The sequence below is a fragment of the Stegostoma tigrinum genome, chromosome 33, assembly GCF_030684315.1.
Source record: "Stegostoma tigrinum isolate sSteTig4 chromosome 33, sSteTig4.hap1, whole genome shotgun sequence".
Lineage (NCBI taxonomy): Eukaryota > Metazoa > Chordata > Chondrichthyes > Orectolobiformes > Stegostomatidae > Stegostoma > Stegostoma tigrinum.
The window spans coordinates 29,762,476-29,780,904 of NC_081386.1; the positions used below are offsets into that span (position 1 = coordinate 29,762,476).

At 43.9% G+C, this 18,429-nt stretch overlaps 1 protein-coding gene across 1 annotated transcript; it reads left to right on the forward strand.

Moving 5' to 3' along the window:
* Nucleotides 1-1,058: 1,058 nt before the first annotated feature.
* LOC125467396 (ceroid-lipofuscinosis neuronal protein 6 homolog) lies at nt 1,059-16,321 on the forward strand. The gene is made up of 7 exons (XM_048563175.2): nt 1,059-1,297; nt 7,067-7,181; nt 7,897-7,995; nt 8,904-9,092; nt 9,975-10,030; nt 11,873-11,995; nt 13,796-16,321. Exons 1-7 carry the CDS (start codon nt 1,248-1,250, stop codon nt 14,064-14,066), a joined length of 903 nt encoding a protein of 300 aa, XP_048419132.1. The 5' UTR covers nt 1,059-1,247; the 3' UTR covers nt 14,067-16,321.
* Nucleotides 16,322-18,429: the final 2,108 nt, after the last annotated feature.

The following is an 18,429-nucleotide window of genomic DNA, read 5'->3' on the forward strand; positions in this document are numbered from 1 at the left end:
CATTTCATGAAAGAGGAACATTTTGCAGTGGATGCTTCAACAAATGCCAATTTCTACTGTCCTCCCCCCCCGACACAATGATCCAATATGTGAGGTTAGCAATCTATTCCATTGGAAGAGAAATCACAGCTGAACAGAAACTGATCCTCACTGAAAGGCTACAATAACTGGGACAGCCAATGGGGGATAAAGATGCTGACTGATTACTTCCAAACTGAATGGTGAGAAAGGTCAAGGGATAAGAGTTTACACTGGGTTCAAATGTCTTCATGGCCCATTGATCATACCTTTCTACAAACCTAATGCTGGTCTCTGATGTCAACCAGTTAGCTTTTAGCCCAATGTCTCAGGAACTTTCTTCATTCATTTGCAGGATGTGGGTACCACGAGCTGGACCAGTAGTTACTTCCCATTTCTGGTTGTCCTTAAAGGTGAAGTGCCTTCTTGAACCTCTGTGGCCCATGTTCTGTAGGGACAGTGATAATGGGAACTGCAGATGTTGGAGAATTCCAAGATAATAAAATGTGAGGCTGGATGAACACAGCAGGCCAAGCAGCATTTCTGTAGGGACAGTGCTGCATTTCCAAAGCAGAATGGTGAGTGCCTTGGAGGAGAATTTGCAGGCGGTGGTATTCCCCCTTGTACCTGCTGTCCTTGTCCCTCTCAAAGATGACCCTTCTGGGCTTGGAAGAGAAGCCGAGTTGCCATCCCTGGATAATGAAATGTGAGGCTGGATGAACACAGCAGGCAGCAGCCATCCCTAAACTTTCTTTAAGTTGTTTCTTTTGGGGCCATCTGCCTAAAATTCCACCGTGTACACAACCCGGTGCTTCATTTCGCATTAAAACATGACGGCATTTGGGATGACGTTCATGGCGCTACAAGAATGCAGGCTGTTGATCAGCATTTGGGGTGCTCACCGGGAGGAGATTCTGTAGTATAGTCAACCACTGGGTTTCTGCAAAGTCCTCCCCCGCCCCCCAAACCATGGGAATAAATAAATGAATGAATGAATCTCGATAGCGGAAGACGGGAGGCGCCTGGCGCTGCCGCTCCTCCTACCTGCTCTAGCTGCGCTGTTTCGCGGTCACATGTATTGACTGGGTTCGGGCTCTTAATCTGCTCCTAATGGGGAGGGGCAAGAGACTGGGACCAAACTCAACCTCTCGCTAGAAGGGAACCCTTTCCCCCCCAGAGGAAATAGAAGACACAAACGGAAAAGAGCAGACAGGGACAAACCCCAAAACATGCGGAAGCGACAGCAGTCTCCTGTGCAAACTCCCTTCTTCGTCCCCAGGTTTGGTCCTTTTATATTGGTTTACATTGTACTCTTTGCTGTTCTGTTTTATTTGAAAGGAGCGAGGCCACGGCGGCTTGCAGGCCTGTCAACTAAGAAATACTTGTGTGAATGTGTTTTCTTCTACAATACATCATCCTCCCTTTGTTTAAAAAAACAACCCTCTCTCTCGCACCGACCAGTCTGAAGACCCCAAGATTGTTTCCAATGCTTTACACGCGAAGTTCTGCAGTGCCGACACGTTGTTGAAAGAAGCGCCAAATTGTGCACAGGAAGCTCCCATAAAGCAACAACGACCAGATAATCTGTGGTGTCTGTGCGTGGGGGTTGGTTGTTTTGAGGGATGACTATTGGCCCAACCAACCTGCTCTGCTTCATAAGTTTCAAGGGGAATTTCTTTCTTTCCCCACCTGCTCCCAGGTGGGATCTTAATGTTTACTCTTCCTTCTGAAAGGCAGCACTTCTGTCAGTGCAGCACTCTCTCAGGACTGTATTTACTGTAAGCCTAGGTTTTGTGCATCAGTCCAAAAGTGGATCTTGAACTTTAAATTATCTGAGTGCTGGTCACTAATTTACAATGTTTAGTCGTTGCTGCAGAGTTAAACTCCTCAGCATCAGCAGAGTCCTAATGTTAACTTGCACTTTTGGAAAATAAAATCAGTACGGACTGTTTCTATATCAGTATCAGTGGCATTGATATTGATTCAACTCCAATAGGATTTAATTCTGAATCTTTTTAAATCAATTTTCCCACTCCCTTCATAATGTGCAACTCCCAAGGTTGGTAGGAATGGGATAGAAGCAAGAATAACAATGCTGGGAACGTTCATGTTTTTCACTTCTCCTGTGATGCTGGGGATGAAATCGGCTTTGCTTGAAAGCAGCAGATAATGGACTGTTCAGAGAGAACCGGGCAGGCTACATAATGGATAGTTAATGTTCTGCAGCTCCTGTGACAATATCACCTGAGACCAATTCTGCCCACCTCAGACTTTTACTGCACCTGTGTTCACTCCCTTCCTGCCCTTTGTGACCGTTGTCTATGGGGAAGCACAGACAGGCCGTGTCTTGGCTATTCAACTGTGGGTGCCATCACAAACACTAGATTATCAGAAATAAACAATAACATACTAGGGAAGAAAAACAAGTGTTGATTGTGAGTTTAAGGAAATGCAAATTATTCTGTTTATTCTTTCGGCTCCTAGTATACCATAAGTGTATTTCCAATAATTCAAAAACCACAAATTTGCAGGAGTGGACCATTTGTTGCCCCCCCCCCTCCCTCCCCCAAAGGCTGATTTTTCTGCCTGTTCTCCCCCCCCCAACCCATCCATCAAGTCAATAAGATTGTGCCTTTGACTTCTTTCCTGCCTTGGGTAGGTCTAACGCTGCCTTGAAGATGTTCATTGACTGAACCTTCACTGTTCTCAAGTGGTGAATTCCTAATATTAACAAACTTGTAAGATCCTCCTCTGTTGGAAATCAGGTTCCTTACGCTGCAACTACAGCCCTAATTCTAGATTGTGTGCCCCCCCCCCCCCCAAACAAGGGGAAATGTCCTCTCTGCATATACCCTGTCAGTGTTCTTATGATTTCATGAGTTGATGTTCACACTTTTTTCCGCGTTAAGATAAATCTTTATGTTAATTGAAGCATATTCAAATGTTAATTGTGCCAGTTTTCTGTTGACGAAGTTTGCTCGCGATATTTCAATCTGTTTTTCCAGCAGAAACCTAGCCAACTGGTGCTCACCTGTATCAAAGTTCGTTTTGTGCCACTGAAGTGGTTTAACAGTCATGCAACTACTCATGTAATAGTGCCAAGGATATTCATCCCACTAGAACGTGAGAGCTACTAGTAAAATTAATATGCTGTTGAATTTATCCGGCTGACTCACATGATACAAATGAAGCTGTCTGCGCTGTATTGTAATGTTGTAGTCTTCTGCCTTGCTAGCAACACATCCAAGGTTAAAACGTGTGAATGCCAGCTTGTTTCTCAGCGCATGTGTGGATAATACCAGAAGCATTTACACACAGCTCTGTATTATCCCTGTCATGTTGAAAAATGATAGATATTGTTTTGGGGCTAGAGGGCTCAGTAAAAGTGGGAACGGGGGACTGCATTGGATGATCAGCCATGATCGTTTTGATGCAGTAGGCTCAAAGGGCTGAATGGCTTACTCCTGGCTTCTATGTTTCTAATACCTGGGGAATACAGTGTTCCAACCATCAAGAGTCTTCTAGCCTGGGCGCTAACTAAGCAAAGTGTTGATGTCCAATAAATAAGGATGATTAAATGCATTTGGCACGTGCATTTTGCATGATTTACATCCTGACAGCTTTTATATTCCCCTGGAAGAGGCTAATTGGGCTTGATGGGGGATGAAACTTGGCAAATTGTTCTGGGTCCCTTTGGACAGTTCTGGGGTTAAGAATCTCTCACTTGGCAGTTTGGACTTAGCTGAGCAGTCTGAGGGTGCTAGGGGACTGCAGCTATTTGACACTTTATAGTAACATGTTGCCAAGTAAGGTCAGCAACATGGGTTTTAAAGATCAACTGCGTGTTGAAAGTTAGCATGGCAGAAACATTGTTATTGTTTTTTAACTTTTTTTTAAAAGGATAGTAAAATTCACTGTTTGTCCTGAGTGCTATTCATTTTAGCTTGTTAAATTCAATTGTCATTGTGAGAATTCAAGAAGAATGCTCAAAAAGTTGTCCCTGTGGAGCTTAGCCAACTTGGAGCTGATCAACGAGCCGACCACAAAAAGTCTATTCTCTTAAGCCACTGGGAAATTAAAGAGTTTGGAAAACAATGATTTCTAAATGCCAGAACTGGATATCAAGTTTCTGATGCTCACTACTTATTTGTAACTCGTATACAATTTAATAGATTTCAAAACACTTAAATGTGACTTACTTTTCAGTGAGTGTTTGTGGTCAATGAATGTGACAGGAATGGTAATGCGTTAACCTTTATGATGTAAGCAGTGGTGATGAGATTGTCATGTGACTACAAAAATGGAGCAGACAGATTCTTACTCCAGGGATTGTTATTGCAAGTGGAAATCTGTGACGAAGATGCCCCGCAATTATTTGCCTGAATTTGTTTCCTGTCTATCCTGAAGGCTGCACTGTTACGGTGCAATTCTACAGGCCCTTGGGGTACTTTGTGTACATGGTCAGTCTTTTATATAAACGTAGACAGTGAAATACCTAGGGTTTGGTGACTTGAGACGTGTGTTGATTTCAAGATTCAGTCAACTTGGCAGGGTGGGACTGAGCTATATTCACCAGGGAGTGATGAGGGGCAAAGACCGCACACACATACCAACGGAAACTTCAAAATTAAACGGGTTGCAATGCAGGTGGTGCTTACTGGCCACAGTGTGAATGGAAGATTGACCTGTCACCTTCACCTCTGCCACTGAATTTTGGCAGAAACCGCAATTGATCTCATCTTGTCTCAGCCCAACCTTTTCCACTCCCACCTGGGATCTGGTTCCTAATGTTTCTCTCCTGGTTGAGATTAACTAGCCTAATGTGATAGAGAGTGGAAAAACTCACCTGGTCTTGTAGCATCATAGAAACCCTACAGTTTGGAAACAGGCCCTTCAGACCACCATGTCCACACTGAACTTCACAGCATCTCATCCACCAAGAACCCACCTAATCTACACATCCCTGAACACTCATGGTAATGTGGCATAGCCAGTCCACCTAGCCTGCATATCTTTGAACTGTGGGAGGAAACTCACGCAGACGGGGAGAATTGTGAAAACTCCAGTCACCCGAGGGTGGAATCAAACCTGGGTCCCTGGTGCAATGAGGCAGCAGCGCTAACCACTGAGCCATCATGATGTCCAAGTTCGTTGAGAGGGTGTGCAGATCTTTGCAAAGTCATCTTTTGGATTTGAAATATTGACTTTCTTTCTCCACAGACCTTGCCAGACCTGTGGAGATTTTCCAGAACTTTGTTTTTATTTTGGATTTCTAGCATCCGCAGTGTTTTCCATTTATGAATGTAGTTGGAACTGCAAAGCTTCCGATCTGTGGACTAGTAGTTGCGTGATTTCTGTAAATATCAGGACCTGAGAGAGTCACAACCAAGTGCTTTCAGCTGTGCTTGGCTGCTCTAGAGTTGAAAGTAAAGCTCAGGGAGATTAAAGGATTGATGTGCATTATTCATAGTACAAATAGGGGTGCTTTTGAAAACTACAGAACAGATCTGTCATTTCTTCTGATATCTAGAAGTTTGCAAACTCCTCATCTCCTTAGTCTCACCACAATATCCAGCCTGAGGTTACAATCATTTGAGTCGCAGTTATTCCCTTGGCCTCTTGTCCAAATAGTTTAAAGGTTTCATTTCGAAACATGTTAATTTTCCTTTTGAAAACGGTTGTAGATGCTGCTTCCACTATTGCTAATCTACACCCTGACACGTCTGAAAATAGGTTTTCCCCTAACTGCCCATTTGTCCCATAGCCTTCTACAGTTTATCTCTCATCCTAAAGCTAAGACTCTGACACTCCAACTGTAATTGTTGGCGCAGGACAGGCTGGAGGTATCAGACCTGGGGAGTCTGTGTCAGTGAGCTGCAGCACACACCACACATCTGTTTAATATTTTACAGATTTATATCCTCTGCTTCCTCCTCCCAAAATATCACTCCAAGTGAGATTTTACTGGAGTTAAGCATGATTGATCAGGGCCTAGGATGGAGTGTCTCTCAGTGATGCTTCAGAAGAGCAGTAGGAGCCTTTTTTGTTAAAAGAAACTTTGGCTAAGAATAAACTGTGTTTTGTCTTAGAGACCACTCTCTCCGTGACTCCCTTGTTCGCTCCACACTGCCCTCCAACCCCACCACACCCGGCACCTTCCCCTGCAACCGCAGGAAATGCTACACTTGCCCCCACACCACCTCCCTCACCCCTATCCCAGGCCCCAAGATGACCTTCCACATTGGCAGATGTGCAGGTGAACCTCTGTTTAATGTGGTATACCGCATCCACTGTACCCGGTGTGGCTTCCTCTAATTGGGGAAACCAAGCGGAGACTTGGGGACCGCTTTGCAGAACACCTCCACTCGGTTCGCAACAAACAACTGCACCTCCCAGTCGCAAACCACTTCCACTCCCCCTCCCATTCTTTAGATGACATGTCCATCATGGGCCTCCTGCAGTGCCACAATGATGCCACCCGAAGGTTGCAGGAACAGCAACTCATATTCCACTTGGGAACCCTGCAGCCCAATGGTATCAATGTGGACTTCACCAGCTTCAAAATCTCCCCCTCCCCCCACCGCATCCCAAAACCAGCCCAGTTCGTCCCCTCCCCCCACTGCACCACACAGCCAGCCCAGCTCTTCCCCTCCACCCACTGCATCCCAAAACCAGTCCAACCTGTCTCTGCCTCCCTAACCTGTTCTTCCTCTCACCCATCCCTTCCTCCCACCCCAAGCCGCACCTCCATCTCCTACCTACTAACCTCATCCCACCTCCTTGACCTGTCCGTCTTCCCTGGACTGACCTATCCCCTCCCTACCTCCCCACCTATACTCTCCTCTCCACCTATCTTCTTTTCTGTCCATCTTCGGTCCACCTCCCCCTCTCTCCCTATTTATTCCAGAACCCTCACCCCATCCCCCTCTCTGATGAAGGGTCTAGGCCTGAAACGTCAGCTTTTGTGCTTCTGAGATGCTGCTGGGCCTGCTGTGTTCATCCAGCCTCACATTTTATTGTCTTGTGTTTTGTCTTTGTTATTTTGTAGGAATGTAGGAAAGGAGCCTGAGGTCCTGGACAAAAAACCTCAGTTCCACCTGGATCTTTGGTTTTATTTCACTGTGCAGAACTGGATCCTGGATTTTGGCCGTCCAATTGCAATGGTGAGTCCTGAGTTGACAAATTTGTATTGACTGAATGGAATCCTTGGACTTGGAAAAGCATGCCCAGTGACTACCCAGAGCTAATGCTGCTTCTGTAGAGAAGGCCGAGAGGCAACCCAACAGAGGCCTTTAACGTTCTGAAAGGGTTTGGTACACAATAAATAGAGATGATGATCCCATTTTTTTGGGGAGACCAGAACTCAGACCATCACTATTAAACAATTAGTGATAAAATTAATAGGGAATTCAGGAGAACCCTCCACACAGCAGTGAGAATGTGGGATTTCCTACCACAAGTTGTAGAACTAAAGCGTATTAATGCATTTAAAGCAACTGGATAATCATGAGGCCAAAGAAATAGAAGGATATGACAATAGTGTGAGAACAGGGAATTTGTGTTGAGCAGACCTTAGCATGGGCTGTGTAGTCTGAATGATCTGGTTCAATGCTGTAGGTTGTGTGCTATCCTTCAGGAAAGTGCACTCTGTCAATACTGGGTGCGTTTAGTATGATGGCTCTGTGTTAAATAAACTGCCTAGTTTAACACAGGAAAAGTAGCTTTTTTTTGACGAGTTGTACTCTGACCCCATCAGCGTGGGAGGTGAGTTGTAGGATCTGGGATTGTGTTGAGGGGTAGAAGATGCTTCTGTTTATACTGTCCATGCCATTTTACCCATATGAAACTGAGCAGGGTCCGTTGTGTGCTCGTTCATAGATTGTTCTTCCAGTCGAGTGGTTTCCATTGAATAAACCAAGTGTCGGTGATTATTTTCACATGGCCTACAACATCATCACACCTTTCCTCCTCCTGAAGGTAAGGTCTTTGCTGTCTATCACAGAGGTTACAATGGGGTCTTTGTGTCCCTATCGAATCCATGCCTTTGGCTTAATGATAAAGTGCGGAATTGAGTGTGGATCTGACCCCAGAGGAGCTCAAAGCTTCCAAAGTTGATTCTTGATCTTTTTTGTTGCATTAGATTTTTGCATCGGGGGTTAATCCTGGAGATGCCATGACTTAATGGGTTGGCTTCCCCAAAAGCATCCAGGATTGAGATCCTTGTGTTAGGTAGAAGGACTGGCAAGCCTGCTAAAAATGTGGCAAACATTACATTTCTGCTAAGTGACCAAACCCTGGCTATGTCTGCCTTTACCAATTGGTCTTTTAGGAGGGAGAGCACCCAGCCATGTGCTGACTGCCTCCGACTGAATTTAAAGCTCGTGGGAGGGTAGGGACCAAGAACTGACTTTTCTATGTTGCCATGCATAGTTGAATAGCTTGTTGTGACTCCCACAGTCTAGGCTTACACATGCAACCATCCTGAATCAAACAATGTGTCTTTCCTCCAGTCCTAATTTCTCAGGATCAGGCTGTACCCTTGTTTAGATTGGTCTGTACACAAATTACTGTGGTTTGCCACTGCCTTCTACAAGGTGGCTGACCAGGAAACTCTTCCTCTTAACTACCTGCCATCAGGCTTTTCCTTGGCCAACAAGTCCTGGTGTGGGATCGAACCCAGAGCCTCTAGCACTGAGGTGGGGATCCAACCCCAAGTGCCACAAGACCTACTGCATCAAACTGTAGCCCTTTCAGAAAAGAGGGGAGAATAGAGAAATGGCAGCAGAAACAGACATGTTGAAGATCAGGAAGAGGTGATCATTGAGCTCTCAAGGGCTTATTTCCAGAATATGTTAGTGTTTACTCAATCTTGAATATTTTTGCAGCTTATCGAGCGTTCTCCCAAGACACTCCCTATCTCAGCGGTGTACATCTGTATAATAACATTTGTCATGGGAGCAAGCATTCACCTTGTTGGCGATTCAGTGAATCATCGTCTGATTTTAAGTGGTTACCAACTCCACTTGTCTGTGCGTGAAAACCCAATTATGAAGGACTTGAAACCAGAAACGTTGGTAAGAGCCATTGCATTGATAAATGTTTTCAGTCTGATCAAACCCATGAAAGTTTTGCTCTGTTCAGGATACAGGGATATGCAGTGAGTTTGACATTTGTCTTTTTAATCTCTTTCATATCCCTGATTTTCATTGCTCCATTATTGGCAGCTATGCCTTTAGCATTCAGGATCTGAGGTTTTTGATCATGTGTTAATTCTTTAGGACATATTACAAGCTTAAACCAGACTTAGTAACTGTTAAATTGTTTTATCGTTACACCGTGAATGATAGTAAGGCTACGGACCAACGTGCTCAGAGCAGTCCAATGTCCAACCTCTTAGCAGAACATTAGGATGTGGCACTCTGATTGTGTTTGCTTTGTGAAGTGTCTTTTGATGGTTTACTGCATTAGTGGTGCTACACAAATGTTGATAAATTGAAAGTAGCTGCTTGTTTGGCTTTAAGGCGCCAACTGGATGAGGAGGGGGTGTTGGATAAACAGAATGCTGAAAATTCCAGCAGATGAGACAGAATCTGTGGAGAGAGGAACAGAGTTAACTTTCCTCAGACTTTTCAGAACAATGAAAATTCACCAGTTTGAAATGAGTTAAATCTCAGTCCAGTTCTGTAGAAGTCCTGAGTGCATGACATCAACTAATTGGCATTAATCGAGGTCCATAATCTCATTGGGTGTGTCTCTGGATGACTGGTGAAGGACATGATAAATGGTATTATTGGAGGCGATCTCCTGTGATGGGTACAGGGCCAGGGAAGAGGGAATCTTCACAATACGCTGGAACTGGTGCCCTTGAGTACAAAATTCGCTCAACCTGACTATTGTACCGAAGAAACACAGCTGGGCTATTGTCAAAGTTTATCATTTTTTGTTTAAATCCACAGATTGACTCGTTTGAACTGCTGTATTACTATGACGAATCCTTGGGCCACTTAATGTGGTAAGTAATTTGAAGGAGAAGTAGCTTCCTATGGCATGTACACGAGGCAGCCAGAATCAGCTCTGATGGCTCAGTGGTAACCTGTTGTGTTTCCCCAGCACAGACATCCTGTCAGTGTTCCCAGCTCTTGACAGGTTCCTCCTGGGTTAGAGAATGGGTAGTGAGTGGGCTGCCTCCACCAGTGACATCTGGACCTGCTTGAGAATTCGGTTGCTCTCTCTGGTCACTCAAATGTCTCAGTCCTACACATGAAGGATGATAACTGGGTCATTTGGTTCCTTTTTGAATCAATTCCTTCAGGACTCAACTAGTCCCATAAATGGAGAAAAGCTGGGGGTGAGTAACAACTGAAAGGTAATAACCTGGTCAGACTGTGCCAATTGTGTGAGTCTGTGTGCTCCATATATTGAGTTTATCCTCCGATTCTACATCCCCTGCAGTGTCCAAGAGGTTACAACACAATCTTTCCAACTGTTCCATTGGAAGCGAGATATTGTTTAAAATGCCTGCTTGTTTCAGTGCAGGTATTGCTGCAGGATGTTGAATAGAGCAACATCTATACAGATTCATTAACGTTTGATGACTGTGTGAGAAACTTGGGCGTAACTATCAAGTGAAGCATTTCATTTAAGCTTATGAGCTGGCACTTGGCCCGCATCACCCTCCATTAGTTTTGTTGTTCTCAGACTCTCGTCCGTCCTCCCCCCACCTCCAGCTTATTCCTTTCATCCTCTGGGATCCAGTTTCGAAGCAGCAAAAGAACACATCTTGTAATATAGATAACACGGTGGTGTGCATGGAGATGAATACACACCACCCTAGTGAAGTATGATTGCATGTGATATGTAACCTATTTGAGGATGTTGGTGCTTCATGTGTAATCTATTATCTCGATTTTGTTTTGTTTGAAGTGAAGTCTGTAATTTAGGCTTTTTTCTTGAAGGCACAGTCCTGTTCTTTTTTTTTAAGAAAATGAATATCTCCTCTGGGAATGTAAAGGACAAACACTTTTTTTTTGTATTACCTGGCATTTAGCTTCAATTGGCGGCTTTGCTCATCTGTCTAATGCAACAGTCATTTTGTTATTAGTCACTGCTGGAGCTGAGATGACCATGAGTTGCGGGGGCCTTGGTGCACCTTGGAAACTGCTGTATTTCTATTAGGAGTTCAGTGGGAGGGACTCACCTTTGACCCTGGTCTGTGCTAAATGAATTGATCCCTTCGATCTCAAAGTCCTTGGATCGAGAGGAGAAAAGAATAGCTGTCCAGTATTCACCCTTAATTGCTGGAAAGTGTGTACATCGCTGTACTCACACTTGAGTGCATGTCTCACTGTCTTTTGTGCATACTGAATGAAAATTGGGTCAGATCAGCAAAAATATGCTGTAACTTGTAGAGTCATAGATGTACGGTGTGGAAACAGACTCTTTTGGTCCAACTCATCCACGTTGACCAATTATCCTAACTTAATCTAGTCCCATTTGCCAGCATTTGGCCCACATCTCTCTCAGCCCTTCTTATTCACGTACCCATCCAGATGCCTTCTAAATGTTGTAACTTTACTCGCCTCCTCCACTTCCTGCAGCAGCTCCTTCCATATATGCACCACCCTCGTGTTTGAAGATCCTGCCACGACCGCTAACTTGTGTGAAAACATGCTCCATGCCAGGAGATTTCTGACTTCATAAAGCAGGTTGATATTGCAAAGAACCTTTACTTGATCCATGATGCCTGAGTAATCATTGCATCTATTTGTGAGGCTGCAGTTCAAGCTGCTACTTTGGTTCTGGGGTATGAAGAAAAGCTTGGTTGACTAATTCCTTGTGTCGATTTTTGTTTCAGGTATGTTCCGTTCTTCGTCATTTTCAGTCTGTATTTCACTGGGTGCTTCACTCGCTGTAACAGAGATAGCAGAATGCCCCTGTCAGCATGGCTGCTGCTTGGGCCAAGTAGCCTGTACTACTGGTAAGAGACAAAGTGCTTAACAAAGAACAACCACAACTTTGCCTTTCAGTCTATGGGAATGCCGTGTTCGGGGTGGGGTTTGGGGGGTGCAAATCCCACTTTAGGGCTTGAGCTTGAAAACCAAGACCCTCCCCATCAGTGCAGGCCTGAAGGAATGCTGCGCTGTCAAGAGGTGACAATAAACTGAGGGCTACTGTGGTGGATCCAAAAGATTTAAATAACACTGTTTCAAAGAAGGGAATGTGATGGATGATATTTACCCTTCATTCAAAAACGTGGAAACATGTTATCTGGTGATACCCCTTTTTTGGGATTTTGCTGTATTGCCATTCAGCTGCCGTGTTTCCAATATTAGACCAGTGACTACACCATGAAAGTACTCGATTAGCTGTGACGCTGGAGACACCTGCCAATCTAGAAAAGCACTGAGTTAATTCCAGATTTACTTTAGTCTTAAATGTCACCGTGATCAGTTCTGGAATATGTGTACAAGAATGAGGTACTAAGGTGCTGGTTGAGTCATTCAAAATGGCCAGCCTAGCCTAGAGAATGACGGTTCATAAACTCATGTTTGTAGTTCAAATTCAGTTTGTTTTGACTAAATAAATAATTCTAGAAATGAAAACAGCCTCCATTTAAGGAAAAAGATCATGTGTCCGCTGTTCACAAATAGTTCAACCTAAAAGCAAACCTACTGGCTTTACCCACTCTAGCCTATATGTGACTTCAGTCCCATACCCCTTTAATTTTTCACTGAAAAGGCCTGGCAAGCCACTGGTTTATATTGACCTTCTAACCTGGTGCTGTCTAGAAGGTTGGGTCACTACCACCTTGTCGCAAGATAGCTGTTTGTGCAGAAGATCCATTCAACTCAAATTAATTCTCCTGAAGGATCTTCAGTCTCCAGTACAGGCATCCAGTTGATCCTGAAATGATTCTAAGGGCTTTTCTTCTACTTGTTTATTGGGCTGAAATTTATTCCCATTGGAGACCATAAAATATATGAGCAGAATTAAGCCATTTTGCCCACTGACTCTGCTCTGCCATTGGATCATGGCTGATATGTTTCTCAACTCTAGTCTCCTGCCTTCTCCCCATAACCCTTGAACCCCTGACTAATCAAAAACTTTCTATCGCTGCCTTAAAGACATCAATGACCCGACCTCCACAGCTCTCTGCGGCAATGGGTTCCACAGGATATCCACCTGGCCGAAGAAATTCCCCCTCATACCAATTCTGAAGTGTCATCCCTTCACTCTGTGGTGATGCCACCTCAGATCTTAGTATCTCATACTAGTGCCAACCTCCTCTCCACATCCAATCTATTCAGGCCTCTCGGTATCCTGTAAGTTTCAATGAGATTCCCCCCTCGTCCCTCTCTACTCCATAGAGTAGAGATTCAGAATCCTCAACTTCTCCTTGTAAGAGAAGCCCTTCATCACTGTCTTTTGAACTTCCTCTGGACTCCCTGCTGTGCCAGCACATCCATCCTTAGATACCAGGTGCAGTCAGTCTGTTTACAACTGTACACTGCTATCACCCCTGAGTCAGTAATCCTCCTGTTCTCTCCTCCCCACTCCCCCAATCATTTATATCTGAAGAAGAATCCTTGGAGTCCATCCTAAAATGTATTACTTGTCCTAATGTTACAATTGCATTTAAGCCATGTTATAATCTACTACCTTCAGAAGGGGAAGGAATAAGTGATGGGGAGTGGAATTTATTTGAAGTCCTTTGTAAAATTCTCAGAACCTGATTGTAAGTGAATGTTACAGTTTAGTCGTTGACCTCTTTCTTTAGGTATCTGGTGACTGAGGGTCAGATCTTCGTCCTCTATATCTTTACCACTTTTGCAATGATTGCAACAGTCATGCACAACAAGCGTAAAGGACTGGTGATGGACAGTAATGGCCTCTTTTTATTTTACTCTTTCTGCATTGCTCTGGTCCTCATCTCTGCCTGGGTCGCCTTCCTGTGGAACGACAAAATTCTCCGCAAAAAGTACCCTGGCGTCATGTACGTTCCAGAGCCTTGGGCGTATTATACCCTGCACATCAAGAAAACACTGTAGCTTATGTTCTGGGTCTTGTTTCTGAAGCCATTTTAGTCAACTCTCCAACTTCCCCCAAGTAACTGATAGTTGAGCGTCCCTTTAGGGTGCCGCTGTACTCTCCACACTTCAGTTCGCAGTGGTTTCAGATAGGCGTCGATGCAAATAGTGGCAGTATAGTTTGTGCCAAGTGATGCAAGGCACCCCATTCCCCCCATCAGGAAGCAGATTTTGCTGCTTTCAAGTTTGCACTGACTGCAGTATAACTCCAGTTTAGCCCAAGTGATCTGGGCAATCCACAGGATCATCTTCTCACCCCACCCTTTAAGAGCTCACGAGAACATCTGATGGAGTCTTTCAAAAGCCAGGAGAGAGTAGCCACAACCCCTGCTGCATTTCTGCTAACAGTAGGTCAGATGGGAGTACTCCAAAAAAGACAGCACAAGCCAGATGGGCCCAATGGTCATTATTGATGCTGCGATCCTGTGACTGACGGTCTCTCATGAAATTAAAGCATCCGTGCCAGAAGTTGCTACTGATGAAGTTTGGTGATGCAGTCCTAAACCAGTTCAACCAACACTGTCTTCCTGCTGGTGTAACCAATGCAGTAGCCTAGTTTCTTGACTTTGGGTTAAAGCAGCAGTTGGAATGGAGAGCAGAGATATGTGGCCAGATTGTGACTGCATCTAGTAGTCTGAAAGGGGAGGCAGTGATTTTGATGAAAAATAAATTTGGGGGAGTTGGCAGTTTAGTGGTAATGTTACTGGACAATCTATTATGCCAAGCCAATGATTTGGAAGCATGCATTCAAATGGTGGAATTTGAATTCAGTAATTTGGAACAAAGCTGGTGTAATGACAATCGTCTAACCCAGTCAATTTGTCATCTGGTTTTGGAAGGAAAATCTGCCTTCATTAGCTGGTCTGGCCTCCATGTGACTCCAGATTCAGAACAATGTGATGCTTAACTGCCCTTTGTGTGCTTGGGGGTGAACAGTAAGTGCTGCCCTAGCCCACAACACCTTCATCCCATGAATGAATGAAGGAAAACAATATCAGGAGAGCTGACTCTTCCACGATGACACTCAAAGAAGATTTACCTAATGTGTTCACTCTCACTATATTGTTGAGCTTGTTTGGAAACTAACTTTATGTTGTCACATCTTTCGCTTTGTGGGATTTGGTTTTGAATTTTGTGCTGCTTTTTTTGTTTCTAAAAATGTGAACTGCTTGAGAATGTAGAACTTGCAATTTAATACCAAGTTTGCTCCATGGCATTCAGCTAAACCAGTAGAACCCAAAAATCTGTGCATCTGCAATTCTAATTGAATTCTTGGGAACGTATGCTGAAAGTCCTTATTTCCACAATGGGCTGAGACCCCTTGGGGCCTGTTACACCCAGCTAATCCGTGTCCTATAAACAATAAATGGCTGTGACAGAAGTGGAGTTACTGTCCTGCGTCAAAATGCAAAATGTGTCTGCCTTTTATGATGATGTATTCTTTTAAAATGTATCAAAATGGAAGGCGTTTTATTTACTGAGCTTTAACCTGGAACATGCACTCCTGGAAGTAGGCCAAATTGTTTGAACTAATATTTAAGCGGATGAGGAGGATTTTCTGCTTGGTAAATTTCAACATCTATTTTGCTGATGGTATTAATTGTGTGAGAGTCACAGAATGTCTGATCACTCATGAATATGCCATGCAATAATCCTCATTTTATTTTCTTGGGCAATTGAGTTCAGCTTTGGAGACTTTAAAAATTGTATAAAAACTGAGGAGTTCCCTTTATAATTCTTTGTTTCACTTGAGTTGTGATTATATTGGATAGATTCAGTACCAGCTGTATCCAGATCTCTTAGCAGGAAGTCTATAAATGACTGTTACATGAAAGCCTTCACATGATCAAACTGACGGCAATTCCTTCTGAAGAGGATATTTAAGTCCCTTTGGGCTGATTCAGTGTTTGGTTTCTGTTTATTTGTATCTTGAATTATTTATTGTGCATTTTACTAATCAATAAATGTAACCATTAGTTTTTAGCCTGACTGTATCAATTATGACATTTGCCAATTTTCAGAGTAGATGATAAACTGAATGGGGATCAGATCTATCTTTAACGTAAGAAGTGGAAACAGCAGCAGGTGATTTCAGACCTTCCAAACTGCCCTGCCTTTCAACCAGTGGCTGATCTCTCAACTTGTCTTTCATGGCAGCTCCTCTCAGCCCACCATTTCCCCAATACACTAAAATTGTATAGAAACCGCCCCCCCCCCCCCCCCCCCCCACCAATACTTTCAGAGAACTAGCATCCACAGCTCTCTCTGGGAAAGAGCATTCCAGACTTCCACTATCCTGTGGGAGAACAAATTCCTTTACATCCAAGTTTGAAATGAATGGCACTTTTTTTTAATTTTGTAATTCTGTTCCTTGCTAGGTTCAATGTTTTTCCCTTGTTCTTCTGAACCCTATTGAAAAGCTTTGTTTAGTCATCATTGATAAATCAAGCCCTTTGCCTTGGGAATCAGCCTAGTTAATCTCTCTTTAGCTGCCTCAACAGTCAATAAATCTTTGTTAAATACAGCAACTGAAACTGCACTCCAGGTGCAGCCTCACCAGCACCCACGATGATTGTAACAGGACTTTTCTATTTTTCAACTCCCATCCCCCTCAATCAAATTCCATTTGCCTCTTCACTTGCTGCAAATGATTGCTTCTGTAATTTTCTGCGACGTTTCCTAGTCAAGGGGATATTTAGTTTCCAGGTGTTATCCCATTGCTGAGAGTAGTGGGCATATGCTGTGGTTAAATGGTACAGCCCTGCAGGGTGTAGGTGCACAGTTCCTTGAAAGTGGAGTTGCAGGTAGACAGGGTGGTGAAAAAGACATTTGCACTTGCCTTCATTGTTCAGCACATCTGAGTGCAAGAGTTGGGTCATTGTTTTGGGGCTGTACAAGACATGGGTTAGGTCAGTTTCAGAATACTGCATTTAATTTTGGTCTTCCTGCTATTAAATATTTTGTTAAACTTGAGAGGGTTCAGAAAAGATTTACAAAGATGTTGGAGGGTTTGAGCTATAGAGAGAGGCTGAGAAGGCTGGGACTATTTTTCCTGCAGTGACGGAGGTTGAGGGATGAGCTTCGTAGAGGTTTACAAAAGCATGAGGGGCATGGATTGGGTGAATTGCCAAGGTCTCTTCCCCAGCCTAGTGGTGTCCAAAACTCGAGGACAAAGGTTTAAGGTGAGAGGGGAAGGATTGAAAAAGGACCCAAGGGCCAGTGTTTTCATTGCAGAGGGTTATGCATATATGCCATGAACTGCCAGAGGAAATGGTGGAGGCTGGTACAGTTACACTTAAGAGGTATCTGGATGGGTACACTAATAGGAAGGGTTTAGAAGGAGATGGGCCAAATGCTGGCAAATGGGACTAAATTAATTTAGGATATCTGGTCAGCATGGATGAGTTGGACTGGAGGATCTGTTTCCTTGCTGTACATCTGTATGACTCTAATCTAAGGGTCCCATGAAATAACTGAACAGGGGCTGGTTTCCTGTCACTGTCACCCTTTTTACATGTGGTATGTACTTGACACTGGTACTGCTCCTGCAAAGTGAACAAAACCCCTGACCCCTTCCCGTTTATGTCCCTCTCAGGCAGGGCTCCTTGATTGGACAGATTAACACCCCCCAATCAGAGAAAAGATTCTATGAAGTCCACTTGGCTGGCCTTGTTGCAATCACTACATATCATTTTAATGACTTCTAGCTTCTAAATAACTTCTTAAAATTTGCCCTCTGTTGGATGTTAGGTGAAGTTGCTTGTAGGCTCCTGCTTTCTGTCTCCCGCTTTTTCTCAGCACTTTGTGATTTCAGAAGCTGTCACTAAAAGGCAGCCATGATGTTCAGGCGCCACTGTTGGACTGAGTTGGCTAAGGTCAAAATTCCCACAAGGAGCAATGCTATGAAAGCTTGTGTTTTCAAATAAACCTCTTGGACTATAACCTGGCTTCGTGTGATTTTTTTTTTACTTCTACCAAATGGCAGCATCTAGGTGAGAAATTGTGGTGGGGGGTGGTGAGTGAGGGAAGGGCCCAAGGATTGGTCTTGAGGGATTACCAGACTTAATAATGCAGAAATGGAGAAGTCAAGTCATTACAAGTTATTCTCTAGCTATGGATGGAAAGGGAAGAACAGAATGAAGTAATTGGAGTTTCCAGCTAGTTGGAAGGGATGTTGGAGATGGATAGTGTGATTATTTGCACTCCATGTTTAAATAGTGCCCATATTCTCTTCTCCCTTTCCAAAGTACTTCTTGTCTCTGTGGAAGAGAGTATACATCAGTCATCAGTGTCCCTCACAGATGAGGATAGCTCTCTTCCACAC